Source organism: Crotalus tigris, unplaced genomic scaffold (assembly GCF_016545835.1).
Source record: "Crotalus tigris isolate CLP2741 ecotype Arizona unplaced genomic scaffold, ASM1654583v1 scf7180000024346.1432988, whole genome shotgun sequence".
In the NCBI taxonomy this organism is placed as follows: domain Eukaryota; kingdom Metazoa; phylum Chordata; class Lepidosauria; order Squamata; family Viperidae; genus Crotalus; species Crotalus tigris.
The window spans coordinates 642,678-668,167 of NW_024100515.1; the positions used below are offsets into that span (position 1 = coordinate 642,678).

General features: G+C 35.5%; 1 protein-coding gene across 4 annotated transcripts; it reads right to left on the bottom strand.

The window, feature by feature from the left end:
- Positions 1-690: 690 nt before the first annotated feature.
- FAM71D (family with sequence similarity 71 member D) lies at positions 691-25,378 on the bottom strand. Of its 4 annotated transcripts, none has more exons than XM_039326908.1 (7): positions 19,998-25,378; positions 17,749-17,898; positions 15,055-15,257; positions 13,540-13,798; positions 11,347-11,594; positions 9,879-9,925; positions 691-1,964 (listed from the first exon to the last, which is right to left on the bottom strand). In XM_039326908.1, exons 2-7 carry the CDS (start codon positions 17,830-17,832, stop codon positions 1,918-1,920), a joined length of 888 nt encoding a protein of 295 aa, XP_039182842.1. In that variant the 5' UTR covers positions 17,833-17,898; positions 19,998-25,378; the 3' UTR covers positions 691-1,917. The 4 variants fall into 4 exon arrangements, with proteins under 4 accessions (XP_039182842.1, XP_039182838.1, XP_039182840.1 ...); XM_039326904.1 differs by having other exon boundaries at positions 691-2,598; XM_039326906.1 differs by lacking the exon at positions 19,998-25,378 and adding an exon at positions 18,715-18,936 and having other exon boundaries at positions 691-2,598.
- Between the last annotated feature and the right edge of the window lie 112 nt (positions 25,379-25,490).

Consider the following 25,490-nt stretch of genomic DNA (forward strand, 5'->3'; position numbering starts at 1 on the left):
TCTAGCTGCCTACTGTTGAATTAAACATCAGGAAAATGCTTGCTCAGTAACCTGAGGGCCAAGGCTTTATAGTTTACAACGTTTAGAAAAAAACAAGTCCATTTCCTCTCCCACTAAATGCTTTCATCAGATGAAGTTCTTAGTACAGTACTTTGGCAGCAAAAGGATAGGCAGTAGGGGAAATGAAAAATTAGTTGATAATTTCATTCCAGCCTCTGGGTTTCCAACTACTGGCCCTCCTATTCCTATTTCAACTGCTGCTGCTACTATTCAGTATCTCTCTTCAGTTTTTCTCAGTGGAAGCAAATCTATACCTTTGTTTTCATTGATATTGTCCTTGTATACTTGCAAATATTGGTAGTCCTCACCACTGCAACTGAGCCCAAAATTTAACAACTGTTGCCACAGTTGTTAAATGAATCACTGCAGTTAGTAACTGCAGTGTTAGTAACACAGTTGTTAAGTGAATCTGACTTCCTTATTAACTTTGCTTGTCAGAAGGTGATCACATGACCCCAGGATACTGCAACTGTCATAAATATGAGTCAGTTGCCAAGCGTTTGAATTTTGGTCACTGACCACGGGGATGCTGCAACAGTTGTAAGTGTGAAAAACAGTCATAAGTCACTTTGTTCAGTGCTGTTGTAACTTTGATCGGTCACTAAACAAACTGTTGTAAATGAAGGACTATCTGTAAAGCCATTTTAAAAAAAGTCTATATTACAGTGATCTTTCTTCCAAATGACGCTGGTTCTGGAATTACTTGACACTGAGAGAAATTGAGAAAGCACAGCAATAGGCAAGAGCTCATGAAATTCCATGAGAAATATAGAAGTAGTTTTTGGGAAAAAAAAGTAGGATATATAATAGAAGTGGAAAGTGAATGGTTTACTTATTTATGGTTTCCTTTGTTATGGAAACAAATATAGCTTATTCAATAAACCATGAGTAAAGAAATCATAGCTTGTTGTATTGACTGAATAAATCAATCAGTTTATTTTATATATTTAAACTGGGAAGACGTCTGTATAGTATACCTGTCTGACTGTTTACAAATTTCTTTGATAAGTGATGATGAATGTCAGTAAAATATTTTTATTGGGCTTAAAATTAGGAATCAATTTTTTCAGTACAAAATTATAGAAAAAAATTAAGAAATTATATGTTACAAGTAGACTTTTGATTCAACCATTTTTATCATAAATATACTTGTAAAGATATTTCCAAATAAACTATGTAAAATGATAGGAAATATATTAAGCATGCACATGTTTTATAGCAAAACTTAGGAAAGAAATCCACACAACCATCAGTTGTAGATGATGGGGAAAGAAAAATCCACCATTGCCTTTAATATACAAAATAAAAACATTATTTAAAAAGCATATTTTTAAAAAACATACTTTTGCTTTTTTTAAACAATACAAACCATAAAGGCACCTTTAGAAGATTGAAAGCCTTTTGTCATTGGAAAAAGGGTACCAGAAAACGTGGAAAGAGATAACATGATTTTATGAAACAGTGATTAATAAATAAATCTTTAATAATTAATTAAAAAGACAGTTGGTACATTTTGTGAAGGCAGTTTGATTTAATTTATGTTTATTTTCTCTTGTATTTTGGGTTTTTTTTTAGTTTTTGTATTTATAGATAAGTAACTTAAAGAAATCAGAATGAAATAAAGAATTAACAGCAATATTCAGGTACACCTATTTTTCTTGTGGGTAAATCATTTTTAAAAAATGCACACTGATGCATACTGATATTTCAGTAATTTTATATACTGGAAGAGAACACTCATACAGTTTCTGAATTTCGCTCCATTTCCCCATCTGATCACCTTGCTTTCTTCTTTTACTTTGCATCTTCAGCTTAGTTTCGTTTCATATCATTTATATGACAGCACATTTTTCAATATTATTTGTTATAAAGTAGTTCAGAGTAACTGATATTTTTTAGGATTCCTGTAAAAAAACATGAGGAACATGAGGAAAATATAGCCCAGAGAAACAGATTAAAAAGTGTAAGAGAAAGAGATGAAATAAAGAAAAAAATGTCAAAAGAAAGTTTGTGTGTATGGCCAGATTGGGTGGGCAGGATTTTGAGGATTTAGACAAAACTGACCGTTTTTCCCAGCTTCAGTCAACTATCCATCTTTTAAAGTTGCTAATTAATGTTTATAATTAGAACTATACCTCCTTATAAGCCAGTTCCCTTTTGTCCGTTTCAAAGATAATGAGAATTGTTAGGTTGAAAGGATAGTTTTTAAAACATCAATTGTTTTATCTGTTACATATTGCTGCTGTGTATCTCAGTTATCGGGTATAATAGGAACGTAGCTGTGATAGTTCTGTAAAATACCATTTTAAAAGTAGACCTTATGGATGTTGAAAAGCTGGGGAAAGCACTGTTCTGAAAACAAGTGAACTTCTTGGCATGCATGTATTGATAAGAATATAACAAAGATTGGGGGGGGGGGTAAAGTCCGGTAGAGGATCCGAGGTACAAGAAAAATGTAAATGTTTGAAAGCATAGTGACTTAAAGCAGAAGTGGGAAAGAAAGGTTAATCAAAGGGAAAACAGTTACATTGGAAATAACTAAAGAAGTTGAGAAATCCAGGACAGCAAAAAAAAAGCAATGGCATGGAAAAGAGTTGGGAAAAGAAAAGAAAGATAATGAGGAAAGAATCAGTTTTTTACTATCTATAGAAGTGATCTGCAAATACAAATATATGTATATATCCATATTTATTTATTTTTATACCATGGTGCCTCATTACTCTGTTAATTGGTTCTGGGAGGCATGATGAGTACCAGAAATGTTGAGTACCAAACAGATTTTTCCAATAATGTAGTGAGTCACAAGGCAGCGGATATCGACATGTTCTAGCTTGTGCGTTGAGTACCAAACAGACAATAAGTACCGGGACAAAATTTTCATGTCAAAATGCATTGAGTACCAAATTTGATGAATTTCAATGCAGTTGAGTACTAGGGTACCACTGAACTGGAAAACATTATTGCAGACTCTTGGTAACTTAGCAAGCAAAACAAAACTGCAAATATCTTTTTGGTGCTGATGTTATTTTTTTCTCAATTTACATTGTTTGCTTTGAATATCAGTTTATCTTAATTGGGAAAATAAATTATAATGTTTAAGGATTGTTATTAATATATAGTACTAGGACAGCTTTTCTCAACGTTTGTGTGACGGCGACCCCCGTCACACAAACGTGCTGCGCATGCGTGGCGTGTCGCTCATGTGTGGCGGTGCCCCCATGCGTGGCGCGCATGCGTGGCTGCGCCCCCATGCACGGCGCACATGCGTGGCGGCGCCCCCATGCGCGGCACGCATGCGTGGCAGCGCCCCCATGCGCGGCACGCATGCACGGCGGCGCCCCCATGCGCGGCGCGCATGCACGGCGGCGCCCCCTAAGGGGGGAAAATGGCAGATCGCATTGTTTGGCGACCCCCGTAAAATGGTCGATCGACCCCAAATGGGGTCGCGACCCATAGGTTGAGAACCGCTGTTCTAGGATTATGTGCAGTGTTTTAGCATACTGTTAAAGGTTAAAACAGTCTTGAATCAAGCCCATGTCATAGCTACTACAAAGACACAACCAGATAGGGGGTTTTTTGGGCAATAATATATAAGATTATTGCATTTTCAGAATGTTTTTCAATTTCCCAGTCTACCCTACAGTCTTGGTGGTCTCCCATAAAAATACTCACCTGGCCTGACCTTACTTTGCTTTCAAATCCATACAGGATTAAAAAGATCCTGTCATCAGTTGAAACGTTATGACTTTCAAACCTGCTTCTATTCTGCAGTGTTGATACACTTTTAGTTGCTCCAGGTAGGCCTCAGTTAATGACCACTTATTCAGTGAATGTTTGAAGTTATGACAATGCTGAACAAGTGATATTTACGACCTGTTCTGGCCATCCCAGCATTCCTGAGGTCATATGATCATAATCTGTGTGCTTGGCATTGCGCTTATGAAAGATGAAGCATCCTGTGCTTATATGACTGCCCTTGTGACCTTCCCTGCGGGCTTTCCCTAAGTCAATGGGGAAGCTAGCAGAGAAGGTTACAAGACACTCCTGCCACTTTTTCTCCTGAGGAGTTCTGCCACAGCATCCCCTACCCCACCTCACTGTATACTACTTGCCTACACATTTGCTTGCTTGTAAGCTGCCAGAGACTTGTGACTTCTTGTTGGCTTCCCCACTGACTTTGAGGGAAGCTAGCAGGAAGTTCCAAGTGTGAGGTTCTTGCTTAACAACCTGGGATCCTCATTTAATAATTTAATTATGAACTCAAATGACATTGAACTTTAAAACCACACCACTTAGCAATGACAATTCCAATTCCAATTGCCGCCATTATGTGAGGACTCTCTATACTTAATGACCACAACTGAGCCCGAAATTTCTGTTAAGTGAGATATTTGTCAGGTGAGTTTTGCCCCATTTTATGACCTTTCTTGCCACAGTTGTTAAGCAAATCACTGCAGTTGATAAGTTAGTCACTCAGTTGTTAAGTGAATCTGGCTCCCCCATTGCCTTTGCTTGTCAGAAGGTCGCAGAAGGAAATCACATGATCTCGGGACACAATAATGGTCATAAATATGTACCAGTTGCCAAGCATCTGAATTTTGACCATGGGGATACTGCAAATGTTGTAACTGAAAAGCGGTCATAAGTCACATTTTTCAGAGCCATTGTAACTTTGAACAACCACTAAACAAGTTGAGGACTACCTGTATTGCAAATTTCTCTCTAACGCGTGTCTTGCACTCCTTCGTATTATTTCACATGCAATCAGATCTGGGTTTTGCTGCAGAGATTGATACTAGATGAGACTTTTTAAAACCTTGAACAACAGATATAGCTCATTTTCAGACATGCCATTATGACATCATATAAATTTTATCTGGGGCCTAAGTTGTAGAAACATTAAACTTTTTTATCATTGTCTGTAGTTATCAATTAGAATTTTAATTCTGTGTAATTTAATTTTCATTGCATACATTTCATGCAGTCATATTTACAATGTTCTATTTTTAAAAACTCACAAGTGGTTTTAAGAAGTGCCATCATCCCTATGCAACGTCTATGAGCACAATGCATATAAAGTTTCTGACAATAAAATTTGAATACTGGGATGCTTTTTGTTACTTGATTAAGCAAGATACTAGGCACTTGACATATAATTCTATCAATACACATTGTTAGTTCCATTTCTTATGCCATTTGCATTCTATATTTCCAATGTATACTGTGTATATAATCAGGAATCATATTCATGTTATATACATTCCTTCACATGTTTAAAGAATTGGTTTCATAAAAATTTGCAGAGATACATATATACTGTGTTTACCCCAAAATAAGACCCAACCGGAAAATAAGCCCTAGCATGATTTTTCAGGATGCTCATAATATAAGCCCCACCCCAAAATAAACCCCAGTTAAGATCATCAGCCAGATGGACGCAGTTAGCACCATATTTTCCTAATATAATCCCTAACTGGAAAATAAGCCCTAATACGTCTTTTGGAGCAAAAATTAATGTAAGATTCAGTCTTATTTTGGGGGAGACTTTTGTTAGACTCATACAACATGAATATTCAGAAGTAAATGTAGTATGAAAAGATTTACTAAGTAATGAATTGTGTTAATAAAGGTCATTTGATTGGCTTTCATTCAATAATACAGTTCAAATATCAGCAAAGTTTAAAAAGTGCTTTCTATCTTTACTATTTCTCCCCCCTCCCCAGGCCTTTTCAAGAAATGTCTCTCCCATGTTTTCATCATGAGGGTCATGTTATAGCACTGAAGGTTAGCTTCCATTATCTGATTGGCTTTTCATAAGCCTGGCTGTGAATCACTGGCTGGTTTGAAAAGTTGAGTTAGGGAGTGAGTGGGAGAGAATAAAAGCACAACAATGTAGTTACTCAATGTTGGAGAGGGTTTTTTTGTAATTGAAAGATAGACTCTTAATGCTTAGAAGATTAAATGGAGTTAGAATTTCTGATTAAAGAATGGATATTTTTCTGATTTCTTTGCTTTTGCAGAGAGAATGTGCTTGGGAATAATAAAGGTTGATGACCAACTTCCCAGTCATTAATTACGATTTTCATGAATTAGCATTTAATCAATAGAACTGACCATTTTCTGTATACAGATCCTGAAGCATGGTTATGGGCTGTATAAAAACCCTACTTTTGCTAATAAATTGTCCTCCCTGGGTTAGTTTGACAGGGCAGAAAGTAATTTTCAGTAAAAATCTGAAGAAGACAGAGCAGGCAAACAAACGGACAGAGTCCTCAACAGTTGGCAGATAAATGAAATATTAGAAAGAGAATGAGGTGCATGAATATTTTAAAAGCTATTTAGCTATTATTAAATATATAAGGTGTTTCATGTGATTCACAGATGCATGTTTCAGAAATTACATAACCATTGCTAAGAATTCTAGGAATTTAATGCACTCATGTAAGAGTTGTGTAGGTTGCGAAATACGACTTTAGATGAAGAGAAGGGCTGCTGATGTCATTCTCTGAATACTGAGATTTTGGTTCAGTTTGAGTTAATGTATGTGCAGAAGGTTTTTTACTGAATATTACTCAAATTTTACAGATGAAAATCATACAGATTTGATTTATGACACTGGATATGACAGTTCTCCCAAGTGGGAGAAACATTCCAGTTCCATAGATCTACACTGTTTCAAAGTTGTGTACTATAAGCAGAACATATAAGTACATGTATTCCTGATTGAATAGTCAATCCCAGATATGATCATTTTAAATGGCAGCATTGATAATTGCGGAGAGGAAAAAAACGAGGAAAGGTGGTCTTTAAAATTGAGTAATTATTGGTTTTTTGATTTTTGGCTTTGGTTGCTTAAAACGATTCTTGTGCTGAAATATTGTGGAAAGTTTAAACATACCCCAAATCTAAACTGTCAGGCAAAATGCATGTATAGCATGTCTGGGAATGTTGTCAGTTAGACCTGCCATGCCTCTGTAAAAGCCCAAATTCAGCCAGAAATTTGAAATACTCAAAATGTCTGATGAGAAGGGCTTCAGAATTAGGTTCTTGCTTCTGCTCAGATGTAGGCCTTAAACCATCCGTGTAATTATAAGTGGTTGCCTAGTTACCGTTGTCAATTAAAAACTGTGGTTGGCAGTGACAATGGTGACAATGAAAAGGTGCAGGACTTAATTATGAGGTTAATTTAATATACAAAGATCCAGGTAGTTTCCACAGCCTGATTCAGTAGATGAAAATTTTGAGATTGGGGAGAAATGGCTTTGTTTTCCAGATATAAAAGGAGAATAGTGAGGAGTTTATAGTTCCCATTCTTGGGAGCACAGGGTTAAACTCAGTGAACAATTTTGGGAGAGAAAATGATACATACCAGGCCTGAGCAGAATCAGTCAGAAAGAGCTGGAAGGGACCTTGGAGGTCTTCTAGTCCAATCCCTGCTCAAGCAGGAGACCCTATATCATTTCAGACAGGTGGCTGTCCAGTCTCTTCTTAAAAGCCTTCCTTGATGAAGCACCCACAATTTCTGAAGGCAAGCTATTCCACTGGTTAATTGTTCTCACTGTTAGGAAGTTTCTCCTTAATTCCAGGTTGCATCTCTTCTTAATTAGTTTCCATGCATTGTTTCTTCTTTTGCTTTCTGGTGCTTTGGAAAATAAGTTGACCCCCTCTTCTTTGTGGCAGCCCCTCAGATACCGGAATACTGCCATCATGTCACCCCTAGTCCTTCTTTTCTCTAGACTAGCCATACCCAATTCCTGCAACTGTTCTTCATACATTTTTGTCCCCAGGCTTTTAATCATCTTAGTTGCTCTTCTTTGCACTTTTTCCAGTCTCAACAACTTTTTTGTAATGTGGTGACCAGAACTGGATGCAGTCTTCCAGATGTGGTCTTACTAAGGATTTATAAAGTTGTACTAATACTTCACATGATTTTGATTCTATGCCTCTGTTTATACAACCAAGGATTTTATTAGCTTTTTTGGCTGCTGCCGCACACTGCTGGCTAATGTTTAAGTGATCATCCACTAAGACTCCAAGGTCCCTCTCATAATTGCTGTTTTTGAGTCAGATTTCACCTAATCTGTACTTATATATTAATATTTAGGATGGAAACCGACTGGAGATTGGAATGAGTGGAGGGGGTGATTACCTGAGGCTGCCCGGGACACCAGATTGGGGATGTGGCAAGTATGGTCTTGTGCCTTCTCAAGATTGCAGGATAAGAAGACAGATAAAGGAATGTTACGTTAAAGGTAAAGGAATGATAAGCTATGTTTCATTTCTCTCTGTGAGTAAATAATGAGTTAGGGTGCAGAAAGGATAATTGGTACTGGTGCTGATGTTGTAGTTGTGATGATGAAATATGCTGCGAAAAAGAATTAAAACCAGGAAAGACTGGTGAGGGAAGAGTGCACCAATCAATGGGACAAGGGAATATTATGGGACTGGAATGATGAAAGGAATAGAAATGTAGAGGAATTGAAGACTTGAGACTTTCCACAGGAAAAATGGATAGGTAGATATCATCTGTGTCAATATAAGACATGGGTTGTGGAACCTGGAACCAACTGACTAAAAAGGTTGTTCAAATCAGTCACTAAATATCTCCTCTTTATTGTATTTTAAAGTTAGTAGTCTTAATACTAATAGTGTTCATTTGATTTTGCTCAGAATAAAATGTACAGTCTGTCATGCAAAACACTTCCAGCTTACATGCAGTGTTAAATGTATATTAGATACGATAAAAAGTACAGTGAGAAATAATAAAATGTAATAAAACCAGTAGCCATGAACAATTTTAGAGGCTTTCTAAAATGCCAAAGCAAATTTAAAATTCGCCATGTGCTTAAATTGTAATAAAGCCAGCACATAGCCTATTTCTAAGAGAGACTGTTCTATAGAATGAGTGCCAAAGCAGAAAACGTTTCCTGCTGATGCCAAACATAAATTCACGGGACATTGCCCAGCAAGAAAAGCTCCTAATGATTTCAGCAGCCTGTCAAAGATATATAGGAAGAAGTGAGGAAGTTTAAGGCTTTATAAATGATTAAGAATGCTTATTGCTGCTGCATTTCACTCTAGCCGCAGCTTCCAGACTGTGCAGAAAGATGCCATACTAAATGCATTACAGATAGTCCTTGACTTACAACTGTTTATTTAACAACGGTTCAAAGTTATGATGGCCTCAGAAAAAGTGGTTTATGATCTGTCCTTGCACTTATGACCATCACACCACCCCTGTGCCATGTCATCACAATACAGGCATTTGGAAACCAACTTGCATTTTATTGCAGCATTCTGTAGTCATGTGATCACGATTTGCAATCTTTCCAATCTGTTTCGGGCAAGCAATGTCAACTGGGGAAGCTGGATTGCTTGAGGGCTATGTGAGTTGTTTAATGACCATGATAAAAATGGTTGTGTAAGTGGGTCCGATCATGTGATGCCTCGCTTTACGGCTGTACCAAGTTACAATGGAAATCCTGGCCCCAGTTATGATTGTAAGTTGAGGACGACCTATAGGTCTTTCTCATTTTAAGATACCACTGAATAAATAACTAAAGGTAAGTCAATCTTATTCAGGAATTGATACTGCATATAAGACAGAGGTGGTAAAAAATGTTCTTTATCGCTGCAAGATCTTGATACTTTCACAGTTGCATAATTCTGAGAGCAGTTTTAAACTGAATATTCCTATTTCTCCCCTGGGGTACAAAGCTATTTCTTTAACCTGGAAACTGCCTGTTCCCAAGAGCATTCCAGGGTTTCAGACTTTGCCTGCTGGCCCTAATCCATTTTGATACGAAGTTTATTCCTACCTGAAGATTGCAGTCTTTTTTCATTTCTGGAAAAATGTGCTCTTTCCCTGCAAGCAATAAGGACAGCCAAAACTAGTAAGATTCTATTGTGAGGATTTAAAGAAGATTTATCAGTTAAAGCTGAATTACACATAGCAACCCATAGATATTTCTTGCTTTTATTAAACAAAGCATGGGCATTTGAAGTAGATAACAAAAGTCAAAGTTGTAATGGCCTTGAAGAAATCAAATCCCATCTTTCGACACAAGGAGAGTTCATAGTGTATGGCAGTGGTTCTCAACCTTTCTAATGCCGCAACCCCATAATACAGTTCCCCATGTTGTGGTGACCCCCAACCACTTATACATCACCGGATGCCAGGGGCGTGGCCAAAGAAAAGGGGGGAAAAATGGCGGACAGCCTTGTTTGGCGACCCCCGTGAAATGGTCGTTCGACCCCAAATGGGGTCCCGACCCACAGGTTGAGAACCACTGGTGTATGGGGAGCTGGCTGACTTACCTCCTTTTCAGTGCTGTTTACGTACAAATTTCCTTAATTCCACCTCAACAATATTGGAATCTCTCCCAGATCAATGATAAGGAACCTATTGTTGCTGACTTAAAGGTTTTGTTCTGTTCATATAGCTGCTTACTTAGGAGGTTTTTAAAAAATGTAGGCCTCTTTGCCGCTTGGTAAACAGTTGCAGAAGAACCCGAGGGTTTTCATTGATATTTGCTCAGTATTAAAATTCTTTTGCCCAGTTTACTACTTCAAGTAAGCTGCATTTGGACAGAAACTTTTAGCGTTGCTTTGCAGAATTAATCCGTTTGTAGAAATGGGGAAAAAGGATTCATATCTTGCAGTTTCAAACTCCAATACAAATTCCTTCCTCTGCAGAAAATATGAGATTCTAAATTGTTTGTGTCAGCTAGGATTTATGGAAGATGAGTTTCAAATAATTGGGGGCCATCAATTTGGAGAGTGCTGCTGTATTTTATTGCATTGTTTGGATACATTTTGTTAATTTATTTTCCAAATGCAAGCTAAGAGAATATTTAAAAAAATTGAAATTGTACAACTAGTAAATGTCAGATGGTTGCTCTGTTAAAATAGTTACCTATGTAATGCAAAAAAGTCCATTGTTCAAAGTTGATAATAAATCTGAATACAAACTCACCTTTCGTTTTAGATACTCAGATGTAGATTTATCTTTTGGTATTTTCTTCTTTCTGTTCTAGATCTAAACTTGAAATCCTATGGGTCACCATCCCCTTGGTGTGCTTAATAAATGGGGTCTTAGGACCAAGGAATATGCAAAGTGCTGCAATGGCAGCATTACAAACCATTACAAACCATGTATTGCTGTAAAAACTCTATGCTGAAACAGAAGATGGAAAATATATGTATTGTGCATATGCCTGTACGTGTTCATGTGTGTGTGTGTATCTGTGTGTGTTTGTGTATGCACATCAGCCTGTATTCACTTACCTAGATTTTTTCTTTCTGGTAGGTGTCCCTCTTAATTCTTGACTGAATTTATTTTGTTTCACTGAGTCTGCATGGGGCTGTTTCATGTAGCTGTCAGAAGAAACTATGGTTTGGCTTTTGTTCTGAAATTCTTCAATAGAACCCACAACATCTGAATAGGTGACACGCTTGGAAGATACTTTTTTGCTGAGTTCTGTTGACTCTTGATTGGCTGATTGATTTTTAAGAGGTTCTATTGTGTTTTTTCCCTGAGGAAGAAAGAACAAGAAAACATACATCATACCTTAAGTAGCAAAAACTGAACGCCTGGTATAAAACTACCATGCAGTTTCTGTGAATTTGCTATGATTCACAGTGTAACCCAGAATATTTGACCCAAATATTGTTTTCCCTGTAGAATGGAAAGAATGAGGGGCACAAAATGAGAAACAGAAAAGAATATATGAAATCATATTAGCAATATTTTTATTTGGTTTTAAACCATTATTAAATTTTATATTTGTAAGTATGATTTCTGTTTAAATGTACTGTCACAGAGCAAATTGTAACATTGATTTCTTTTAAAAGATTCTGCTGTGCAGCTTATTTTTTGCATTTTTCTTGTCACTACATGTAATAATTTCAGTTAAATGTATACAACTGCACACTAAATCCAGTTATTTGGACTTAAAACGTCTGTGGATTAAGATTCAGAAGTTATTATTTTTCATTGCTTTTCAGAGATGACGTGGTTTCTTTCACATAGAAGTTAACTAAGTGGTACGAAGCTAATTCTAGACTTTTCAAATACTTTCATTAAGGACAGCTCAATCTTATACTGATGTCAGAGTGTCCTGATCTTGTATTGTGTAAACATTCTGCTTTATCCTGGCTGTGGACTGACAGTAAAAAAGACATAGACTTGAAAAAAAAAATCCTCTCCTATGGAACCTCCTTCAATAGTTCTTGAAAAGTCTATATTTTTAACATATTTAAGGACATACTGATAAGCTGCAGAATTCTTGAGATATAACACTCCTTCAGGCTATTGACAGCCCACTTTTTGGTCTTCGAGAGTCCCTGGCTGCAGATCATGCATGAAATGTTCAAGTCTAGCAACACAAAATGTTTTGAATTGGGTGACATTTTGACTAATGGGATGTGATGTATATAATGTGCAACCGGTTGGTCAAATGTTAATTTTGCCACTCTGGAAAATGTATTAATTAGTTGAATTACTGAATTGAAACGTTCAAGAAATAGAACGTTTTTATTTATTCATCCCCAGCTTAAAATTTCTCCAGGATTTTGAAATTTTTCTATTATTTGCCATGCCTTTTGTCTATGGAGATTCTCAGTCATCCATGCCATGGTTGTCCCAAAGGTGCTTTTTTCAAAAGACAACTGGACTTTCCTGTTTTTTTTCCTTGAAGAACTGAAGAATCTTCTTAGATGAGAAGCTAAAGATCTTCAAGGAAAAACAAAGGAAGTCCAGTTGCCTTTTGAAAAGGCACCTTTGGGATTGCCATTGCCTTTGTGTTACACATGAAACACCTTGGGAGGAGTTACGTTTTTTTTTTTTTTAAAAAAATGCACAGCAGTTAATTGTGATACACAAAATTGCCCAATATCAATGTTTCCGAATTACTTCAGTATGTATGATAGCTTGGCTTCTTTTACATGTGTAATTGATCTGAAAACTGTATGACACAGCAAAATGTGTAATTTGCTCTGGGCGATTGTATTCTTTTTAAAGGTTTCCTTTTCTCATGATCTTTTTTTTTAGGCAGGGATTCTGAAGGAATGAATTATTTATCATCCATCTTTCTATCTATCTCTCTTTTTATCTTTTTATTTTAGTCGTTCAATTTTCTTCTTCTACTTAAATAGGAATTTGGGCCAGGCTAACCCACTAACCAATAATTGTATTAAGTAATGTATGTATGCTAGTATCTCCTGATCTTCTCTGAAGACTTATAAAACCTCAAAACAAAAAAAGTAAAGGTCTGTTTTTATATATATGGTACTATCTCTAACACTCTCCCTAAAGCGAACTCAGAATTGATATTGAAGTTACTTTTTTAAAAATCAACTTTACAAAAGTACCTATTTTACCGACAATTGGTATATGTGGTGTTTGAATGCTCAGGGTCTCATTTCCAACAATATTCCTGCTTTGTGAAGTAATGTTGGGCCCACCCAGTAAACGCTCACTTGTATTCTTGTTTTATTCCTGATGGCTTTATTGTCCTCCTGGGTTTCAAAATCCTTATAAAGAGTATTAATTGAAGGCCCTTCAGATTTAGATTTCAGCAGATTGATGAGCCGCACCCACTGAGAGAATATCTCACTCTGCTTCTGGACTGGAGCACAGAGTTCTAGGTAGTAGGCCCGACCATTCACCAGCTTAAGCTTGAGCCGTCTCTTATTAGCGGAGTGAACGGAGAGATCTACAAACTGCAAAGGCAAGAACCTGCAACAAAGGTGTCCATATCAGTTTCAGAAAGGTAATATTTTAAGAATTCATTACATTGAACAGGACAGGACAAGATTGGGTAACTGTTTCAAATAGATTTAATTATTGATTTGGGTTACATATAAACTAAATAGATATGTAAAAAGTACATTTTATAAAGGATGACTGGCAAAGTGAGTGCATGTAAAAGAAAGAAGCCATTTAATGGTGTACGTAATCCAGACAGATCTTCCAACTTCTTGAATGGTAAAAATAAGAAAAAAGTAATAATGCAAAAAAATACAGAACATTTTAAGGCACATTTCTAGTTTTGCACCATTTAGTACCGTAAATGCTGGCGTATAAGATGACTTCCGTGAGCGTTGAAATCGGCGCCAAGGACGGGGGTCGTCTTATACGCCGGAAATACTGGTAGTTTCCGGCGTATAAGACGACATTCTAGGAATGCGGCCCGGCTATAAAGACGGGGGTCGTCTTATACGCCGGGTCGCCTAATACGCCGGCATATATGGTAATCCAATTTTATAATGTTCCATGCAGATCTTTCATCGCACTACATTGGTGTCAGTTTCCATTTGGGCGACACATCAGTGCCATGTTACTTGTTAGTAACTTCAACGTTAATGAAAAATATTGATAATATTATAACTTAATGAAATGCTAAGATAGTCTAGATGCATAAGAAATTCCTACATAATACATAGGTGAAACTTAATTTCATTGTTAAAAAGGGACAAGACATTTGCACATTGCGAGCTCTTGCATGACATGGGACATGCACATTATCAAAACAGCTGCCCTAGTCAAACATACTGTAAAATATTTACCAGAAGGAAAATTGGTAGAGGTTGTGTAGACATGAAGTTGCTTGCTCCAGTTCTAATCTTAACTGTATCATTGAACATATTGATCTCTTTTCTCATTATGGATATGTAGATACATATCTAAAAGTATCTAAAATTTATCATGGAATATCTACCTGGAAGTAGGTTAATCTTTTTCTGATATTTAGATAGATCTGTATTATCTTGCTGGACTCATGTTTCACTTGTAGTCAGCAAAGAAATCTTTTTATATGTACCATTGCCAAATCAGGTTTCCTCCATTCTCTACTTTGCTTTTACAATAGTTCTTCCTACAGTACTTTGATGCAGAACTTTACATTTCTTACATTAAATTCCATCCTACTCATTGGGGCCCACTACTCATGCCTGTATATATATTAGCCATATATATATTAGTAGTTAACTCACCTGGTGAGTACCAGTTCTTCTTTAGAATGTGAGGGCTGGGTAGATGATGGATAGGTTGAAAGGTCTTCTTTGGAGGAATAAGGAGATGAATTGGCAAGCAGCATTACATTTGGCATTGACAATTTTGTGCTAGAGGCACATATACCCACGGTCACATAGTTGGGACGATTATGAAGGTAAATTGATCCACCTTTCCTATTTACCTGAAAAGAGAAAAGTTTGTTCTAAGCATAATAAAAATATAGTTAACAGAAACTAAGATAATGTTGGCATGCGAGTGAATGATGAAATAAAAAAAATTTCTAGCAGAGCAGAGGAAAGTAAAAGATGATAATAAACTCAAAAGATGATAATGAACTCAAAATAGATATGTTCTTGGAAAAGCTCTAAGTTGTTACAAAAAAATTATCAAGAAGATGGAACAATTACTCATATAGTCACCACAAGACAAATCCACCTAAATGGTTCCTCAAAACAATTAGCGTATGAAATGATGAAGAACTATAAGCAAGTGTTGAAGTACAGTACACGAAGAGAGTTATTTATGGAATTAAGTACTTACACCAAAGTCCATTTGTTGGGTGGAGCTGAAGAGTACATTAGTTCCTGGATTATGACCTGCTTAGGTATTATACAACTGACAACTTACTTTTGATTGAATTAGAACTTAGGGTGCTTATTAAAACATATTAGAACTATGTTTTAATAATCACTCAAAGAGCATATACAGTATAATGCTAAAGCTAAAGCACTGCAGCATTAGAATAGCTATGTGCCTTTTATTCTAAATTTTACACATAAACAGATACATGTATCTCTTAGAAATTGAATTTAAATAGTGGATAATATATCACATGGATAATCAATAGCTATTTTGATTTAAATTCAGTCTTAGAAAATGGTACAGATTTGCCACTGATAATTAGGATTAATTTCTCTTAAGAAGAGCCATAATTGGCACATCAGTTTAAGCTAATACATTTTGTATTCTTCCTTGAAAGAGAAGGAGGCTTCAATGGAAAGCCAGGAGACCGAATTTGTTTTCTCAAGTTCTGGGGTCTAACACACAGATTTGAACTGCATCTCACCCCTTCAACCTCTACCAATGCTCCTATTTCAGACCTTTAGCCAGAACTGATCCCTTAGCATCTAAATCCACCACTTTCTGCAAGACCAAAGAGTTGAAAAGTACAGGGTTACCCTGAATTGTGAAATTATTCCTTGAGGTCAATAGCTTCCTTAAGAGTTGCCACTGGACAACTCTTGTCAGCTTAGCCTACTGGAATCTCAGCTGCCTATTGCAAAAGAGCCTGGGTTAGGCTAGTCAAGCTGCTGGAAGTAACAGTTATAGCAACCTCATTTCATGTCCAGATACCCTGAGCATGGTGCTTACCTAGGTTATGGAATTTTTGCTTGTTTAGTAATGCTTTTCAATTGCCTTTCACTCACTGACAGCTTGATCCCTCTGTTTAGCAAATTTTCGTGACCTGAATTGCACACTTTCAGAACTTGGTTAGCTCAACATCTTTCTCTCTTTCCCTTTCTTCCCTGAGCTTGTGGCGTAGAAATGGAAAATTGTCCCCTCTGCTATAGTAGTCTCTTGAGACCTCAACCTATAGCATTGCATAATCTTTTTCTCATCTAAGCCAATTAGTCCAATCCCCTGCATAAGAATTCAAAGGATCTGAGAAAACCAAGCATCAAGATATGAATCAGATCCTCCATTAGGATTAATACAGTAGTTTTAATGTCTTTCCTGAGTTGACCAGCTGCTAACTTGAGAAGTTCAATTTAATTAAGTTCTGACACAATTACGGTTGTTAATGGAAACTAAACTAAACTAAACTAGATTCTGGGGAGCAATTCATCATTAAGAGTATCCTTGTGGGTTAAAGAAATGAATAGTAATGTTGGGTGTTGCTGCTTTCTTTTTTGTTATAGATTTTTTTTAGAAAAAAAGTTAAAAGGCAACTCTTGCACATTCAAGCAATAGTTACATGATCTGAGAAATAAAGGATGCATGCTTTGTAGACTAGGATATGCAAACAAAATATTTCATATACTAGTTTACATAGCATGCAACTCCTTTATGGATGTTGCACTTTTGATTTCATATATGCAATGCCTGGATGACTTGAGTAGCTTTATACTGGGAATGAAAAGAAGAGGGGACAGGAGGGAACCCTAGGAGGATCCGGAGGGAACCCTAGGAGGATCCACAGCTTATATGTTTTGGGATTTAGTGATGAACCTTAAATTCGGAATGGACATGGTGCTTCAATAGGGAATGGAATTGCTGCAAAAATATTTAACTACTACTAAAACCTATACAAAACAGCATGACATGAAAAACCACTTAGAAACCTGTTTTCTTTAAACAATACTAGCCTTGAAGATAGATCAAAAAGATTTAATCCAAATTGGTTGAATTGAATTGAATTATTGGAATTTTCAGTATCCAAAGTGGTTTCTTAGAAAATTAGTTATTTCTTGGTTCAAGGTAGAAAGGAAAGAACGTTAACAACTTCTCCAATAAAAGCTACTTAATCCTGCTGTCCTAGATTGGTACTGAGGGAAATGCCTGAGGGAACAAGTGATAGGATCACCTTTCTGTCTATCTTTCTTACTTTTTCAGTCCCTGTAATTGAAAATCTTTCTACCAATTAAACAAATGCACTTCAAAAAATAAATTACCTGAACAAATTTACTCTCAAACACAGGAGCAGACTTCAAGGGAATATATTCTCCTCTGTCAAGAACTTTCTGAAGATCTCCCATAGCAGGTTTGCTGATTTTGTAGGTTGTGTTTTTAAAGCTTTTAAAAGTGGCAGCTGCTTATTACACCTAAACACAAGACAAGAACAAATGATACTCTTACAGAAGAACCATTTACTAATGGATATACTGCTGCACCCACTATTTCAGACTATTGGAGAGAGTGTTTTTATTTCTATGTTTTATTATATTGTAAGCCGCTCAGTGTTACCTCACATCACGAGATGAGCCAATATAAATCTGATAAATAAAGTGGGCCACTGAAATGATCTAAGAATGGTAAATTATTATATGAGGATTAAGATTTGCAACATAAGAAGAGATTGTAGTAGTTTCAGCAGTGTTGGAGGTGATACTCTCCAGGGAGGCCAAGCCCTGCAGCAAATATTTAAGGTATCAGCCAGACTGAACTGAATTCAGCAAATGCTCTTTTGAATAACTGGAAGCATCATTCACAGAGAATTTCTCTATACAGCCATGCATTTTATAAAGCACACGTTTGGTTTGTTTATAGAGAAATGGGCAAATTGTTACTTTTAGATTATGCATTGTTTTCAGTGTATGAAGTTCCCCCCCCCCTCTCTCTATATATATTTGCTGAGACAAGAGTTTTTACTTTTAATGTTTTTAAGTTCATATATTGGTTTGAAAAATGGGTTTTTATTGAGTAAGTTCATATTAAAAAACGCATACATGCCAAACACATTTTTATCATTCCTGTTTTGGATTTAATCAACTAATAAGCCAATCCCCCATAAGCAGGTAAATATATTTTCATTATTGAGCTTTAAAACATTTTTTAGCCTAAAATTAGAAAGAGGACAGGCCAATAAGCAAGCATATATCTCTGTATATCTTATTACATTTCCACAATGAAAAAGTTACCAATTTCTAATATCTCTCCTTAAAAGGAGTTTCCATTAGGAAAGCAGGGTGGGATGTACTCAAAGAAGTAAAGAAAGCAATTGAAACCATATGGTCAAAATGTTGTCATTTTTTAACATGTGTCCCAAATGCAATGCGCAAAAAAAAGACTATTGCAAATGTCATCTTAAATTTTTGGATCCCCACAGTGGATGGCTTGGCTATTAAATCTTATTTTTTTTCTCTTTTTTAAAAAATAGGTCATTGCATTTCTCAAGATGAACAGTTAAAAAAAACTTGAACACCCTCCCCTCAACAATTCGTAATGGTCCAATAAAGGTCAAGAAGTAAGTGCTCCCTTATAGAATTTCCCAAGCAATAATTGGTATTCAGAAGTGGGATAAAACTGTGTCACAATAGCAGCATATGCAAAACAGGCTAGCTTACCTGACATCATGCAGTAAGATGTAGTTAGAAATGACAGGCATATAAAAATCATGGAACTGGTTGTTAGGAAATGGCTACATGTAAGCTTTTTTTGGTGCAGTGGCTTTCTCTGTCCATGGCCCTTTTGTACGTGAAAACTCCAAGTAAGCAACCTTAGTGTTATCTGATATTATTCATTACTTTGACACAATGTTTAATGCTAGTTCGTTATACATTCTGATTGTTTCAGCACCCACACATTTACTTCAGAGTGAAATATGTTGAGCAGAATGAACCAAAATATCAACTTTATCAATTGTTTTTGATAAATGCTAGAAATGAAGAAAATAAACACTGAAATCCTTGAGACAACAAATATATGGTTAGTAACGCATAACAAGCATTATTCTTTCAGGCTATAATTATTGGATGCATTGTGGAATTCTTAGAAGTATACCATGTCCATTGCACAGTTCAGAAATTATTATCAGATACAATTCAGTAAAATGATCAGAATAGGGATGTGAGAAAGAATAGCTGAGGATATTTAATCTCTGGACTATCTTCATTATTGAAGATTACAGGCAATTATCTTGGCCCAAAATGATGATATCATTATTTAGTAACAAGATTTTAGTGACTGAAAAACTTTCAGGATCAATGGTGAAGAACACAATGAAAAATTATGGTGTGTGTATATCTTAGTGAGTCATTCAGGGTTCTAAGTCCTAAATATGCTTACAGAATTAAAATAGCTTATTCAAGTTATTTTGTTAATGATGGGCCATAATCAAAATTTTAAAAGTTCACAATGTTAAGATTAAGAGCATTTAGAAAGTGTCATAGTAAAATTATTCAATATACAACAGAATTCTTACATAAAACTGTATAGGTTGTCTGCATGTTCCTGGATTTTTCTCTGGACAGGAGCAAACAGTGGATACAAGGAAAAAAAGATTTGAAAAATAAACCAACCTATCCAGTCCCAGCAGGGTCTGAGACAATAATGCCTTATTAGCATATACATGTCAGACAAAGGAATCACTGCATACAATTGCTTAACCTTTTCATGGTGAAATAAGCAAGTGTTTTCTCCAAGAATCATATCAAAAGTTAAGTTCCTGAGTATGTTTGGAAAGGTAAACATTTCTGTATACTAAGCGCAGAGTCAGCATCATTTCACTGGGTAATGTTCAGTAAAAATTAAAAGTACCTTTTTAGAAGCAAGTCTGTAAAATAACATAGCAATTTGGTTCTTATTAAACTCATGCTATATAAAAATAGCTTGCTAGATGTTAAAATACATGCTTGAAAAACAATTTGCAGTAATTGTGCATTCACCATATCCTTAATTTCACAATTTCAGACTTCACTTCTGTGGAATAGATTCTCAATAGAAAATTAGCGCAATTATTTTTTCATATGATTTTGATAAGGATACAATTAAGATTTTTTAGATGAGCACAGGGTATATTGTAATTATAGTGAGTTGTGCGGTAGTCTTTGTTATTGTCCAGAATTCCTAGTAGTGTCTTCTGATCATAGATCGTTACTGCAAGTTTTTGCAAGAGCTCTATGGTTTCATTGATGTAAAGTATAATTTTATAATTCTTCAACAACACAGCTAATGGAAAATTTCTTGGTCCTGTAAGAAAGTTTCTTGTTCTTGCAAGAAAGACTTAGGTGAGAAAACTATATCTTCAGTTAGGGTGGATTCTTGGGGGAATGGCAAGCAAAAGAGTAACAGAAACACTGTTTCTGAAGGGAACCTGGGTGAGGCAACCTCAGTTTGCAGGTCACAGATTGTGTGCTTGGACTACATAAATTGCTACTTCTGTTCTCCAGTCTCACCTCTGCCACCATCCAGTCCTGCAAATAATAGTAACTTCATTTAAACAGAGTTGCTCACTCTGCTTTTCCCCAGTGCTGTTCTTTGCTTCCATGTAACAGCATAACTCTTGGTGCGAAAATGGTAGTAGACAGTGACATTCAGTACACTCGTCATCTTATATGTTATCTATAACATACTACTTCCATCCAGCCATTTCAAATGTTATAGAATTGACAGGTAATTTGTATTTTTACCCTTGATGTTTCTTTTAAACTGGTGAAAAAAATACCTCTCTTGTAAATATTGATAGTTTTCGATTATATGCAAGTTGTGTCTCTGAAAGTAAGCCAATGGTTCTAAAAGGTTGCATTCTCAGCTTCTTTTCCCATCTTCCATTATTTTTCAAGATCCCAAAGCACTGCATAGAATACATCTATATATATAAAAAAATCAGTTTTTCCTCTTGTCTACTTGTCTTAGAAACTTTGTGCTAATAATTCTGATTCAAGGTTGTACAGATTTATATATTGGCTCTCATAAATGCTACTTTGTTTCTTTAGGTAAAAGGTGTGAGAGAGCTATAATAAAAGAAACTCAAAGCTCATGACTAAATGGTTTTCTTGGTGCAAAGAAGATTCAAAGCTCCCGATGAAACAAAATTTCCCACAAAACATAGGTAGCAGAATAACACTAGTCCAACACCCTGCTCAGGCAGGAAAAACTATGCATTTCAGACAAATGGTTGTCTAAGATGACTAAGTTTGGTCTAGATGACTAAGTTTGGTCATATTTGCCTGGGCTTACATCCTCCCCATTTTTCAGAGGAAAGGTAGTTAGCTTTGCTAAATCACTGATATTCTGGTGTGCTGATGGAAGTCAGAACTGATGGACACTTTCTGCACATTAATATTGGAGGTGTTGTATTTATAAAAGATTATGGAAGATTAGTGAATGTGATCCATAACAAAGAGAAGTGAAACCTGTAATCTCATCAAGAAATAAAATAAAAACTTCAATGGCAGAATTGGATCACATTTATAACACATCTTTTAATATTCCATTCAGGATTATGGGCATTCTTAAGAAGAAATGACTAATCTTTGCTTTCAAACTCAATCAACCACCCTGTATTTTCACTTTTCTCTAACAGATGAAGAATTTATTATGTTAGCAATTTTCACAAAGAGCACTAAACCACTTTCAGATGATAATTTTCAGTTCTAGTCAGTTCCCATAAGATCTGAACTGGTGCCCTATGAAAGACTGGCATCTATTAGCAAAACTCTTACTGCAGTCATCCAGTTTTCTGAAAATGAAGTATTACTTTTTTTATATATGTCATAAAGGCTGACAAAATTTAATATCCTTCTGCAAGAGAAAACGAGAAATATAATTGTTATAATAATGCCTTAGAAATAGGTCTGGGAAAAAGTGATTATTCATTCTGTTCACACACATTATTTTTTTCACACATAAGTGACTTGGTTAGTTATCTAGAAAGGATTTTGACACCAACTGATCCATACAGAGACAGGGCACAGGGATGCTGAAAAAGAAATCTTAAGAGAATGTAAAGACAAAAAATATATGAAAGGACATGTTAGAATTAAATTATATTACTTAAAACAATAACAATAGATTTTATTTTCCTAATAACACATCATCTAGGAAATGGGTGGAGGACCAATGGTCCCCTATATATTGGATTACCAATCTAATCACAATTGATAATGGACTGCTAAAAGCTGTCAACAGGAAGATCATACACTTTCTGTCTTGATCTAGAATTAAAGATTACAGATCTTATAAATTCTCTGTAAAAATTGAACTATTATCAAAGTATACAAAGGATGGCAGTACTTGAACATTATTTATACAGATAGTCCTTGACATATGACTCTAATTGAGCCCACAATGACAGTTGTGAATTGTTCTGGTTATAAGTCAAGGCATCACATGATTGGACCTGATTTTTTTTCCACTTTTTTGTGGCAGTTGTTAAGCAAATACAGCAGTCATTAAGTGAATGGCAGTCATTAAACGAATCAGTTGTCCCCAATATGTATTATTTTGCTGGAAACTGCAAGTAAATGCTAGAAACCAGCCCCCCCCCAAAATTGCAGTCACGTGACCATGGGATGCTGTAAACAGTTGTCAAGATGAGTCAGTTAACAATTGCCCAAAATGTGATCGCATGACTGCAAGTGGCGGTGGTGTGGCCATCGTAACTGAACAGTTGTTAATTGAATGGTTGTAAGTCAAGGACTATCTGTATTGACCTGTAGCTATTAAGAAATAGTAATATGTTTCTCAGGACCATTAACTTGTTTGATATTTTCGATGAGGGACCTTCTGCAAACTCTTGTTTTCTTCCAGAAATAATTTCTCTTGCTTGATAACTATAGACCAGTATGTCTTAACCCTAGCAACTTCAAGAGGGGTTGACTTCAACTCTCAGAAGTACCCAGCCAACATAGATTATTATCAGTTATCTATTTGCTTCTCTCCCTCAATATTACCTCTTTCTTTCCATTCATATACAGTGTTTCCCTATGCAGTTTCTCTATATAATTTCTCTTTATTGAATAATTGGCCAGTACTTAGCTTAGCATTCATTATTTCATCAAATCTCTTGTTTTCCTAAAAGCCTTGCTAAAGTGGCCTGACTTTTGTTATCTCTCTGATGATTTTCCTAATGGCAGTTGCAATATCAAAGCTAAGGTGAAGTTAATAAGTAGCTGTTTAATATAATTAAAGTATTAATGATAGATGTCTCAAAGCTGCTCTTTTTTTTCAAAAGGCAACTGTACTGTTTTTCTTTGAGGAGGAAGACACTTCACTTCTCATTCAAGAAGCTTCATCAATTGTGACTGAATGGTGGTGGGATGGAACAATAGATTCTGACAGAATGGAAAGGGTGGAATGGAAGGATTATATTTCTTTGCAGTCATCTAGTCGTTAGCATTCTCTGAGAGCCATTGAGGTCATTTGGGGGTTTATCTATGCTGTGAATATGTACCTTTAGAACACAATGCTCTATATATCTATTCAGAAGTGAAGGAAAGGTAAAAAAAACTGCAGAGAAAATATAACTGTAGAATATAGATGTAAGGTGAAATATAAGCTAAGTTTCAGAGAAGAGATATTAGTAAGCATAAGGAAGAGACCTGAACATGTGTAGAAGAATTGCAAAAAACTTACTTTAGCATAGGAAACAGTGAACGAACATGCCAGTGTTGGCAAATAATTTAGAACACTGAAATGTGAGAACTATGAAATACAAAAGAAAAGGCATTTTTGATGGGGAACAGAAATTTATAGAAATATACATAAAAAAATCCAAATTAACAGTAATGATGATGGCTCAAAGAATCTATCTGGATTAAAGCCATTTGTAAAATAAGATTTTTGAAATATAAAATGAGATTAAGTAGTGATTTCTTCCTAGGAGTTTATACAAATGTCTTTGAGCTATTGTCAACAAGTTGTGATGTTATTTTCATTCATAAAAAAGATGTTTTACCTAAGTTAAACAAAAATGACAAACATTGCAATTTTGTAAATCTGCATTTTTGTAAGTATCCTGTTTAAGAAAGCACATTTTTTTATTTCTAATCTGGATATGATGTTCAGTGAGGAGGGGAGATAATCAAAGGAGTTATTGGAGGGCAATGATCTAACTTTAACTCTAACTCTGTCTAACTCTATTGACATTAAGCTAAACAGTGTTAAACTTTCATTACTTTACTAAATGTTCATGGTCATTACCTGGCTTATTCCCAAAGGCAAATAGGATTGTGGTCAGTCATGAAGTGCCATGGTCAACATCAAATCAGTTTCAAGATATACATTCTACATTGGACAGTATTTTTTACCAGCCTTAATATGCATTTCTCATTTCACCATATTTTTACACCTTATTAGCACTAAATATTATTTTAAGGCAAATAATTTATAATTATAATTTATGTAACTCTTTATGGAATTTTTAAAAAAACAAGTATTTTAAGCAGTCATGAGAGCAATAATGGTATGTAGGGGGAAGACCTGAGCTCAAAATATTTTTTCACTATGTAGCATCCTGAAAGCAATCTTGCAGTTAGTTATCTCATACTGAATTTATTTCCTTCATTTCTTACTTAATACCTAGAAGTGCCACATTATGCAAATGCTTATGGATCAATTATTCTTAACTGCAATAGTGTTCATGAGGCATATAATTTTTAAAAAGTAGAAATATTCCACACATTAGTTAAACATTCTCTTCCACTTATGCCAGTTTCTTAGATGATTTAAACCCTATATTTTTAATTTAATCTGTATTAGTGATGTTCATAAATTGTACCATTAAAGTATCTTCCAAGGATTGCAGTTTTAAGATCCAAGAAAGATAACACAACCTTATTAAAATCTTTTAAATGCAAAATTTATGCATCACCATTTTTTTTGCTCCAATATATTTGTGCTCATTTAATTTCTGAACCATGGTGTCCTTTCCCCAAGACTAAAAACAGTGATTTTTTTTACCCCCTTATTAAAC

Bases quoted from the DNA above. Each gene is read 5' to 3' on its own strand.
- FAM71D (XM_039326904.1), bottom strand. From the start codon at position 17,832: ATGGGAGATCTTCAGAAAGTTCTTGACAGAGGAGAATATATTCCCTTG. The intron at 11,595-13,539 runs GTGAGCGTTTAC...TTTCTTCCTCAG, and splicing joins GGAATAAAACAAGAATACAA to GGAAAAAACACAATAGAACC. The intron at 9,926-11,346 runs GTAAGTGAATAC...TATTGCTTGCAG, and splicing joins ACCAGAAAGAAAAAATCTAG to GGAAAGAGCACATTTTTCCA.